The sequence below is a fragment of the Sciurus vulgaris genome (genome assembly GCF_902686455.1).
Source record: "Sciurus vulgaris genome assembly, chromosome: 2".
NCBI classification, from domain to species: Eukaryota; Metazoa; Chordata; class Mammalia; order Rodentia; family Sciuridae; genus Sciurus; species Sciurus vulgaris.
The window spans coordinates 119622535-119634561 of NC_136462.1; the positions used below are offsets into that span (position 1 = coordinate 119622535).

Here is a 12027-nt window from a genome sequence, read left to right on the forward strand (position 1 = left end):
AATCATTTGTTGAAGGAGTTTGATTAAGAGAAAGTAATTAAGAGTATGGGTAGATGGAGCAACAGGTTCTGGTGAGGATATTTTCAGTTCAAAGAAAGACTATAACATGTTTTAACGGAAGAATTAGCAGGGAGTGAAGAGAGATTTGCATTTCATCTGGAGGTTTTCAGCTTTTATGGGGGAGGTATAAATGTTGGAGTCTGCCCTTGGAAAATATTTTGCATATTTAGCTTCAAAAACCAACTTAAAATTTCTTCCATTTATTATGTTACTGTACAGCTGAAATGAAAGAATTCATTAGCACCTTTTTCAGGATGGTATTTGCTTAAACTTAGCCAATAAATAATTGAAAGTGATTTCAAGGGAATTTAGGAGCTGTTGTGTTTTCCTTCCCTTTTAATAAGTTAGAGGAAAGTTTTCCACAGCTGCAGAAGTATAATAAATGCCACCTGTCAGGCTGCACAAAATATGCTGATAACAGTAAGTGAATAACATGGCTTATAACTAAATAGAGCAAATAACTGTTAAAGCAACTATATTCAGGATCCTCTAGTTCAGTAGCAAAACAAATACTAAATTGTAGTGCTATTATTCAAGAAAGCCAGTTTTACATTTTGTTAGGTTTTTTTTTTTTTTCCTCCTTCCCAGCTTTTATCTTATGGATGCCTGTTACAGAGACATTAGTGCCAGAGAAATTGTTTTCAAATATGGAATATCTACTGAAATGTAGACATAGACATCTACCCAGGATTTGTGTGTAAATTGGAACTAGAGTCTGTCTGTCAGAAAAAAGAATATAGTGAAAAGTTCAGTATGTGAGCCATTGTACAAATTAGAGTCAGGTAGATCATCCATCCATCATTTAACCAGCAACTGGTCAATCATTCGACCGACCATCAATCCGGTTTTCCAATCATGTACATCCTACTGAGAATATTGCAACAATCTTCTTACTGATGTCCTTGAGCTCTTATTTAGAATCAGGAAGTGCTTGGCTTTTGGCTCCACCACTGTAATTTTGCCATCACTTAGGAAAGGTTCTTAACCTCAAAACCCCAAATGTAAATGGGGATGATAATAATATTCATCTTATGAGTTAGCAAAAAGATTAAATGAGAAAAAAGTATGTAAAGAACTGAATTCTTAACTGGCAAGCATTCAGTAAATGGTAAACATTCAGTATTTTTTTTTTAAATATTCCTTTATCTAATCTTGTTCCTTTACTGTTCCCATGTCCTTCTTAAACACAGATCTGATCATGTCATGCTCCTACTCTCAGTACTTCAGTAGTGACCTATCACCTGTTGGAGAAAATGCAGACTCTGTAGAGATTTTGCTCTCTGGCTCTTGTCATCATTTTCAATGTTATCTTTCCCACATTCATCCTGTTTCAAGCAACTGAATCACATAACATTGCTTTTCCATATATCCTCCCAGTTGACCCCATTGAATGGAATAATTTCCCCATGATGTCTCAGATGCTATTCATTCTTTTTTTTTTTTTTTTTTGCAATTTTACTTATTCTTTGTTTTTTTAATTAAAAATCATAAATTTACATAGGGCAATGTTGTTTGATTCATTCTGTTATTTTTCCCTTCCCCCCACCCCTCCCACCCCTCTTTTCCCTCTATACAGTCCTTCCTTCCTCCATTCTTATCACCCTCCTTATCCCTAACCCTAAACCTAACCCTAACCCTAATGCAAACCCCTCCTACCCCCCATTATATGTCCTCATCCACTTATCAGCGAGATCATTCGTCCTTTAGTTTTTTTAGATTGGCTTATCTCACTTAGCATGATATCCTCCAATTTCATCCATTTGCCTGCTATGCCATAATTTTGTCATTCTTCATGGCAGAGTAATATTCCATTGTATATATATGCCACAGTTTCTTTATGCATTCATCAACTGAAGGGCATCTAGGTTGGTTCCATAATCTGGCTATGGTGAATTGAGCAGCTGTGAACATTGATATGGCTGTATCTCTGTAGTATGCTGATTTTAAGTCCTTTGGATATAGGCCAAGGAGTGGGATAGCTGGGTCAAATGGTGGTTCCATTCCAAGCTTTCTGAGGAATCTCCATACTGCTTTCCAGAGTGGCTGCACTAATTTGCAACCCCACCAGCAATGTATGAGTGTACCTTTTTCCCCACATCCTCTCCAACACCTATTGTTGCTTGTGTGCTTGATAATCACCATTCTATTTGGGGTGAGATGAAATCTTAGGGTGGTTTTGATTTGCATTTCTCTTATTACTAGAGATGTTGAAGATTTTTTTCATATATCTGTTGATTGCTTGTACATCTTCTGTGAAGTGTCTGTTCATTTCCTTAGCCCATTTGTTGATTGGATTATTTGTATTCTTGGTGTAGAGTTTTTTGAGTTCTTTATAGATTCTGGAAATTAGCGCTCTATCTGAAGGATGAGTGGCAAAGATATTCTCCTACTCTGTAGGCTCTTCTCTTCACATTACTGATAGTTTCATTTGCTGAGAGAAAGCTTTTTAGTTTGAATCTATCCCAGTTGTTGATTCTTGCTTTTATTTCTTGTGCTATGGGAGTCCTGTTAAGGAAGTCTGATTCTAAGCCAACAAGTTGAAGGTTTGGACCTACTTTTTCTTCAATAAGATGCAGGGTCTCTGGTCTGATTCTGAGGTCCTTGATCCATTTTGAGTTGAGTTTTGTGCAGGGTGAGAGATAGGGGTTTAATTTCATTCTTTGCTTATGGTTTTCCAGTTTTCCCAGCACCATTTGTTGAAGAGGCTATCTTTTCTCCATTGCATATTTTTGGCCCCTTTGTCTAGTATGAGAAAATTGTATTTCTTTGGGTTTGTGTCCATGTCCTCTATTCTGTACCATTGATCTACCTGTCTATTTTGGTACCAATACCATGCCGTTTTTGTTACTATTGCTTTGTAATAGAGTTGAAGATCTGGTATTGCAATACCGCCTGCTTCGCTCTTTCTACTGAGGATTGCTTTAGCTATTCTGGGTTTCTTATTCTTCCAGATGAATTTCATAAATGCTTGCTCTATTTCTGTAAGGTACGTCATTGGGATTTTAATTGGAATTGCATTGAATCTGTATAGCACTTTAGGTAGTATGGCCATTTTGACAATATTAATTCTACCTATCCAAGAACATGGGAGATCTTTCCATCTTCTAAGGTTTTCTTTAATTTCTTTCTTTTGTGTTCTGTAGTTCTCATTATAGAGGTCTTTCACCTCTTTTGTGAGATTGATTCCCAAGTATTTTATTTTTTTCGATGCTATTGTGAATGGGATAGTTTTCCTAATTTCTCTTTCTGAAGATTCATCACTTATGTATAAAAATGCATTGGATTTGTGAGCATTGATCTTGTAACCTGCTACTTTACTGAATTCACTTATGAGTTCTAAGAGTTTTCTGGTGGAATTTCCAGGTTCCTCTAAATTTATAATCATGTCATCAGCGAACAGGGATAGTTTGAGTTCTTCTTTTCCAATTCGTATCCCTTTAATTTCTTTGGTTTGTCTAATTGCTCTGGCTAGAGTCTCAAGAACAATGTTGAATAGAAGTGGTGAAAGAGGGCATCCCTGCCTTGTTCCAGTTTTTAGGGGGAATGCTTTCAGTTTTTCACCATTTAGAATGATATTGGCCATGGGCTTAGCATAAATGGCCTTTACAATGTTAAGGAATGTTCCCACTACCCCAATTTTTTCTAGCGTTTTGAGCATGAAGGGATGCTGTATTTTATCGAATGCTTTTTCTGCATCCATTGAAATAATCATGCGATTCTTAACTTTAAGTCTGTTGATATGGTGAATGACATTTATTGATTTCCAGATGTTGAACCAACCTTGCATCCCTGGGATAAAACCCACTCGATCGTGGTGCACTATCTTTTAAATATATTTTTGGATGTGATTTGCTAAAATTTTGTTGAGAATTTTTGCGTCAATGTTCATTAAGGATATTGGTCTGAAATTTTCTTTCCTTGAAGTGTCTCTGTCTGGTTTAGGTATCAGGGTGATATTGGCTTCATAGAATGAGTTTGGGTGGGTTCCCTCCTCTTCTATTTGATGGAATACTTTGAGGAGTATTGGAATGAGCTCTTCTTTAAAGGTTTTGTAGAACTCGGCTGAGAACCCATCTGGTCCCGGACTTTTCTTTGTTGGTAGGCTTTTGATGACCTCTTCTATTTCATTGCTTGAAATTGATTGATTTAAGTTGTGTATGTCCTCCTCGTTCAGTTTAGGTAATTCATATGTCTCTAGAAACTTGTTGATGTCTTCAAGGTTTTCTTTTTGTTGGAGTATAGATTTTCAAAATAGCTTCTAATTATGTTTTGTATTTCACTCGTGTCTGTTGTGATATTTCCTTGTTCATTCCCGAATTTTAGTAATTTGAGTTTTCTCCCTCTTTCTCTTTGTTGGCGTGGCTAAGGGTTTATCAATTTTATTTTTTCAAGGAAGCAACTATTTATTTTGTTTATTTTTGCGATTGTTTTTTTGTTTCAATTTCGTTGATTTTGACTCTGATTTTAACTATTTCCTGTCTTCTACTACTTTTGGTGTTGGTCTGCTCTTCTTTTTCTAGGGCTTTGAGCTGTAGTGTTAAATTGTTTATTTGTTGATTTCTACTTCTTTTGTTGAATGCGCCCCATGAAATAAATCTTCCTCTAAGTACTGCTTTCATAGTGTCCCAGAGATTTTGATATGATGTGTCTTTGTTCTCATTTACTTCTAAGAATTTTTTTTATTTCCTTCCTGATGTCTTCTGTTATCCATTCATCATATAATAGTGTATTATTTAATCTCCAGGTATTGGAGAAGTTTCTGTTTTTTATTCTGTCATTTATTTCTAATTTCAATCCATTATGATCTGATAGAGTACAAGGTAGTATCTATCTTCTTGTATTTGCTAACAGTAGCTTTGTGGCATAAAACATGGTCTATTTTAGAGAAGGATCCATGTGCTGCTGAGAAGAAAGTGTATTCATTCTTTGTTGGATGGTATATTCTATATGTCGGTTAAGTCTAAATTGTTGATTGTGTTATTGAGATCTATGGTTTCTTTATTCAATTTTTGTTTGGATGATCTATCCAGCGGTGAGAGAGGTGTGTTAAAATCGCCTAGTATTATTGTGTTGTGGTCTATTTGATTTCTGGAATTGAGAGGGATTTGTTTAACGTACATGGTTGAGCCAATGTTCGGGGCATAGATATTTATGATTGATATGTCTTGCTGATTTATGCTTCCTTTAAGCAGTATGTAATGTCCTTCTTTATCCCTTCTGACTAGTTTTGGCTTGAAGTCCAAATTATCTGAAATGAGGATGGATACTCCAGCTTTTTTGCTGTGTCCGTGTGCATGGTATGTTTTTTCCCATCCTTTCACCTTTAGTCTATGGGTATCTCTTTCTATGAGATGAGTCTCTTGCAGGCAGCATATTGTTGGATTTTTCTTTTTAATCCAATTTGCCAGTCTATGTCTTTTGATTGATGAGTTCAGGCCATTAACATTCAGGGTTATTATTGAGATATGATTTGTATTCCCAGTCATTTGACTCATTTTTGTTTTTTGACCTGATTTCTCCTGGTTTCTCCTTTATTTGGCTATTCCTTTAGGCTAGTTCTTCCCGTTGCTGATTTGCATCATTGTTTTTCATCTCTTCCTCATGGAATATTTTGCTGAGAATGTTCTGTAATGCCAGCTTTCTTTTTATAAATTCCTTTAGCTTTTGTTTATCATGGAAGGATCTTATTTCATTGTCAAATCTGAAAGTAAGTTTTGCTGGGTATAAGATTCTTGGTTGGCATCCGTTTTCTTTCAGGGCTTGGTAAATATTGTTCCAGGCCCTTCTAGCTTTTAGGGTCTGGATTGAAAAATCTGCTGATATTCTTATTGGTTTCCCCCTGAATGTAATTTGGTTCTTTTCTCTCGCGGCCTTTAAAATTCTGTCTTTATTTTGTATGTTAGGTATTTTCATAATAATGTGCCTTGGTGTGGGTCTGTTGTAATTTTGTGTATTTGGAGTCCTATAAGCCTCTTGTACTTGGTTTTCCATTTCATTCTTCAGATTTGGGAAATTTTCTGATATTATTTCATTGAATAGATTGTTCATTCCTTTGGTTTGTTTCTCTAAGCCTTCCTCAATCCCAAAAATTCTTAAATTTGGCCTTTTCATGATATCCCATAATTCTTGTAGATTCTGTTCATGATTTTTTACCATCTTTTTTGATTGGTCAACTTTGTTTTCAAGATTAAATATTTTGTCTTCAATATGTGAGGTTCTGTCTTCCAGGTGTTCTATCCTATTGGTTATGCTTTCTATGGCGTTTTTAACTTGGTTTATTGTTTCCTTCATTTCAAGGATTTGTTTGATTTTTTTTTTTAGTATCTCTAACTCTTTATTGAAATGATCTCTTGCTTCCCGTATTTGCTCTTTTAACTGTTGATTGGTGCGATCATTTAATGCCTGCATTTGCTCTTTCATCTCCTCCTTCAATGTCTGCATTTGCTCTTTCATCTCCTCGTTTGCTTCCCTGATTGTTTTAATTATGTACATTCTGAACTCCCTTTCTGACATTTCTTCTGCTGTGCTGTCATTGGGTTTTATTGATATAGTATCTAGGTTTGTTTGGGACATTTCCTTCCCTTGTTTTCTCATATTGGTCAGATGTCAGTGGGACTCTGTGATATTGCAGATTTCCTCTATTGGCTTATAGTGTCCCTGTAGATTTCCCGTGTATCACCTCCCAGCCTTCAATAGCCTGAAGTCTTGGAGTAACTTGATAATGCAGTGCTTCTGAAGAAAGCTGCCCTTAGCCCGCTACTGGTTCCAGGGCTTGGAGATGGTTCTGTGCAGAAAGGCTCTCACAGGGGGGCCTGCTCTGAGAATCTGGCCCTGTGGGAGGAGCCCACCTCCGGAGTGCTCAGGGCTGCCTGGGGAAGACTCTAGCTGCCCTGCCCTACTCTAATAAGCTGCCCGAATCCGGGCCTGCCGCCCAGGCCGAGTTTTTCCGAGTGGGGGAGACTCACCCCATGGCTCTATTTTAGTCCAAATCTCTCAGTGCCTCCCCTTCTTGAATCCTGGGTTCTGGAGCAACTGGAGATGCAGTCACCCTCTAGTCCACCATCTTGGATCACCTGCTATTCATTCTTAACCCCATGGAATCTTCACCAGTCCTTCTCTTCCCTGCCCAACCCTTCCCAGAGCAGACTCTCTGTTTCCATTACAGCCATCACCAAAATCTGTTAGTACTTATGACATTGTAACTTCAGTACTAGACTGGGAGTCATCTGTGGACAGGGACTCTGTCCGTCACTGTATTCTAAGTCCATTACCTGAGGGAAGAATCTTTTCTTGTGATGGTTGCTATTATTAGCTATCCACTGCAAAACTAGGATTTTTATAAGCCACAAAAATTTATTTTTGTACACTTTTTCTTATTTTAAATAAGTATAGATATTTCACAGATAATTTCTGGGTTTGACTTGAGTCATAAAAAGAAAGATGTATGTATGTATTATCCTAAAACCACATCAATCAAGTCAGTTGTTTTCTTAGTTCCAGTTGTTTCTAAAATATGGCCAGTATGACAATATTGCTGAGAATGGTTATTAAGGAGTGCAATAAATCTCATTTGTATCTTGCTGTCTTGAAATTTTCTTTCCAGTTCAGCTCCCTGGCCCAGCACCTAACATCCGAGCTTATGCAACATCTCCTACTTCCATCACTGTCACATGGGAAACCCCATTGTCTGGCAATGGGGAAATTCAGAATTACAAATTGTACTACATGGAAAAAGGGACTGATAAAGAGCAGGTATAAAATGAAGCCATTTTGTAAGCCATTGGTTGGAATAAAGAGTTGGAATATATTTCCCAAACTCAGTAGTTATTTGGGAAGTTGGGGGCGGGGGAGAAGTTGTGTAGGAAATGGAAAGTTGAAAGTTGACAGGGTCTGTTTCTTTATATCAAGATTTACTCTGGCAGGCTGGGGATATAGCTCAGTTAGTAGACTGTTTGCCTCGCAAGCACAAGGCCCTGGGTTCAATCCCCAGTACAGCCAAAAAAAAAAGATTTACTCTGTAGTTTTTACCAGCAAGGGTCACGAAACAGCAGGTAATATCTCTAAGTAAAGTTCAGTGTTAATGATTTTAATCTGCTTTAACCATTAAATAGCATTTATAAAAGTGATAAAACGATTGTAAAGAATATAGCATTTGTACAGTTAATCCTTACTTTATAGCATTCTTTTGGCTAGAGCTGTGTATATAAACAGTGTTTCATTTTATTCAAGGATGTTGATATTTCAAGTCACTCCTACACCCTTAATGGATTGAAAAAATATACAGAGTATAGTTTCCGAGTGGTGGCCTACAATAAACATGGTCCTGGAGTCTCCACACAGGATGTTGCTGTTCGAACATTGTCAGATGGTGAGTCTTTCTTCTTTTGGAACAAAATACCATGCTTTGCTCCTCTAGCAATATTGTAGTAAGATCATGTAAAAAAGATTCAGCTAAAATCCCATTTATATCCCTTACTGGTAATGTGATTTGGTCAAGTTGCTTAATTTTTCTGAGCATGTTCCCACCCATGTAAAATGCTGATAACACCAGCTTCATCGGGTTGCTCTAAAGATGCACTAAGAAAGCATAGAATATACAATGTCTGGTACTGAATAGGCTCTTGGTGCTTATATATTTTTAGCAAAGGCTTCTGTGTAAAGTACTATTGTTTGTTCCACAGACCATTTCAGGGCTGTTGAAAGACTAACCTTATTCCACTTAGCAATCATATTTATTTACTCAGTCTGTCTTTTGTAACCTCAGTATTTTGTTTCATGTCTCACCTGTGACTGAATCCTAACCTAAGTTATATATACATACCTATAATCAAGAGCTGTATTTTTTAAACTTCAGCTTGCCAAAGAGATCAAATAGATGGACCAGCATTTAAAAAAAAAAATATTTTTAGAATAGAACAGAAAATATCAGGGTTCATTGCCTCTAGTAAGAGTGTCTATTGTTGGATGAAACTAAGCTAAATCCAGTTTTATATACACACACACACACACACACACACACACACTTTAGAACCTATGGTTTGACTCCCTTGAGCAAATGATCTAATTTAACATCCCCAATAAAGGAGCAGACTGACATCTTGTGCCTCTGATGTGATGCATAAAGAAAGACACAGCCTCACTTCTGTTGCATCCCTGCCCAAAATATTTAACTCAGATCTGAACATGATGAAACAGTCAGACATATCCAAATAGAAGGATGTTCTGGAAAAAAAATTATTCTTTCCTTTTGAAAGCTGACCTAGATTTTTAAAATATATTTTCTTAGGAAAGAGAAAACAGGGTGGGGAGTGGAGAATAATTCTAGAACTTACATTAAAGAAGAGTAAAGACACATAAAATAAGTATAATGTTTGGATCTGGAGGTAAAGCAGCAATGCAGAACACAGTTGTCACAATTAATGATAGATATGCACAGTATTAGGTAATATTAAATATTAGAAATGTTATTAGCTAATATTTTTGTGTCAAGATTACATTTCCCAAATTTAATCATTGTATTGTAGTTTTATTTGAGCCTCTCTTAATTCTTAAGAGATGCACAGAGATATATTCTGAAGTATTTAGGAGGGACATATCATAGTGACTGCAGCCATCTCTCAGATAATTCAGAAATAATATCTAGATAGATAAATCTGTGTATATATATTTATAGTGAAAAAATAAAGCAGATGTCACAATATTAATAATTGCTGAAGCTTGGAACAGAATATATAGTGTTCATTGTACTATTCTTAAGAAGCCACTCTTCTGTGGGCTTGACATTTTTTTAGGATACAAAATTGGGGGAAAAGAAATGGAACTATAGTTTGGCTAGCCAACTGCATAAGCCAGTTGGTCAAAATTTCTGCAAAAGTTAAGGGGAAAATGCTTATTATAGGCTTTTTAAACTACACATGAACCAAATTTTAACAATGTTAAGTGGGTTGTCATGTCAATCAAGAACCTGTAGGAACTGAATGGAACTGAGTGTGTCTTAGCATGGTGATTTAGGGCAGCACTTTGGAGTAAGGCAAATCTTGGTTCTTATGCCAGCTGAAACTAATGCCTTCGTCAAGTTCACTTATCTGAACCTCATCTATAGTTTTTTTAATCTATAAAATGGAAATAGTAATAGTAAACCCTTTGTGATATTGTTGTTAAGTACCTGCATTGTAGTGAGTATGCAGCAAATCTTAGCTCTGAGGATGCTGACAGTCACAAACAACTCTGTTGGGTGCCTCTGCAGCTGAGTGGTGTGGAGACGAATGGATCATGTATGTATGTACTGTTTTTAAAACACAGGTGCCTACCTTCTACTCCAGACCCTCTGCATGTCAGTCTGTGGGTTGAGGCCTGACATAATTTGCACAAGTGGTTGAGACCTGAGGCACAAGCTACAATAATATTGCAAGCTCATTCTCTGCCTTCCAGAAGCTTTAGCACAGTGGGCAAATAGATACCTGATCATTTAATGTTAGAGAAAAGAAGAGAAAAGTTCACTTGGATAGATCAGAAAAGAAATGTGACTGGAGGAAAAAGTCTACTTAAACTGTTTATTGTTGTTTTGCTTACTGTCATCACTGCAAAGAAAGATACTGGAGGGTGTATGGACTATAAACTTTGAGATACCTACATGTTATGTTCTAATATGTAAGGGACTAAAGTTATACAGCTGTTTAATGAATAGTCCCAAACTTCTCACATCTAAATGCATGCTTCCATAGTTGCCTTAGGAAGCCAGATGGCTCACATTACTAAAGCTGTCATTGCTTAAATGTCTTCCTTTTCTTGGGAATTGCCTTCAAAACCAGTTTAGGAATCCCACAAGAAAGCCAGGCTTACTGATTTATGTACATCTCATTTTGATCCATATTGTCATTACCTAATTCAGTCACTTGCTACATTCATTAGACTTTGTTCCAGAAAATGTGTGACTCTTTCCCAAGACAAATATTCAGAATACATCTGGAGTCTAGAAAAGTTTAGGGTCTAGAAGAACTCAGAGCCACTGTACATTCTGCAATGTACAGTGTCTTATTTTTTAAAATGAACCAGACATGGCCACACCTCATCCCCCTGGTTTTGTCAACATGAGGGCATCACTGGCAACTAGGTTGAGACCTTCTGGTCACATAGTCAGTGTTAGAGAAATTTTTTCAGAGGTTGTGTGAAGTCTAGCCAAGAACAATCACATGATGGGTAATGTGTATGTAATTAACATTTTCTTTCTTTCTTTTTTTTCCTTGTCTAGTTCCCAGTGCTGCTCCTCAGAATCTGTCCTTAGAAGTGAGAAATTCAAAGGTAAAACTTTGTACTTTACTGGTATACTACTAAGCCTCAGAGGTACTCAGAAATGGGGAGGTTACATGGGAAATCATCAAAACAGTGAATACTAATGCCATGATAATCATTTTGCTTTAAAAAAAAATACTAACCAATTAAATTAGAATGTAATTGAAAGTACTCATAACCAAGCAAAGAAACTAAGCAACATAAATATTACGTTTGCCAGTCAAGCTGGTCTTAGAACCCAACTCATTTACTCCATTTAACTTTACTTCCTTTCTCTGATACCAAAACATTTTTAGCCTTCTTGCAAATAAATTGCTATTTTTATGTAAGCTTGACATTTCTGATGTTAACCATCCAAAACCTTAGTAATGTGGCAGAAGAAAATAAGTTGTTTATAATGACATGGTTCTCTAGTACTGTGAGATGAACTCAGTGTGAACCTCAGGCTGACACATAGTTTTGGTTGTGTCTGCCCACACTGTCCCTGGTCAGTTTACTATATATAAGGCCATGTATGCCTCTCAGAGGTCCACAGCCCCTTCTGGGATATATAGACAAGTGAAATAGTCCCTTCATGAAGTACCATAGAACTCTTTCCTTCTTGAAGAAACAATCAGGTATTAATTACTGAGCCTCTTTTTGAAAAGTTTTGGATAGAAATTGTTCAACTTCAGC

The 12027-nt window shown here is 36.7% G+C and overlaps 1 protein-coding gene across 11 annotated transcripts in view; it reads left to right on the plus strand.

The window, feature by feature from the left end:
* NEO1 (neogenin 1) overlaps positions 1–12027 on the plus strand; it is a 244518-nt gene that overhangs the window by 184547 nt on the left and 47944 nt on the right. For all 11 annotated transcript variants that reach the window (XM_079125283.1, XM_079125292.1, XM_079125293.1 and 8 more), the window contains exons 10-12: positions 7664–7812; positions 8290–8428; positions 11312–11361. In XM_079125283.1, coding sequence (XP_078981409.1) covers positions 7664–7812; positions 8290–8428; positions 11312–11361 — 338 coding nt within the window. The remainder of the gene's footprint in view (positions 1–7663; positions 7813–8289; positions 8429–11311; positions 11362–12027) is intronic.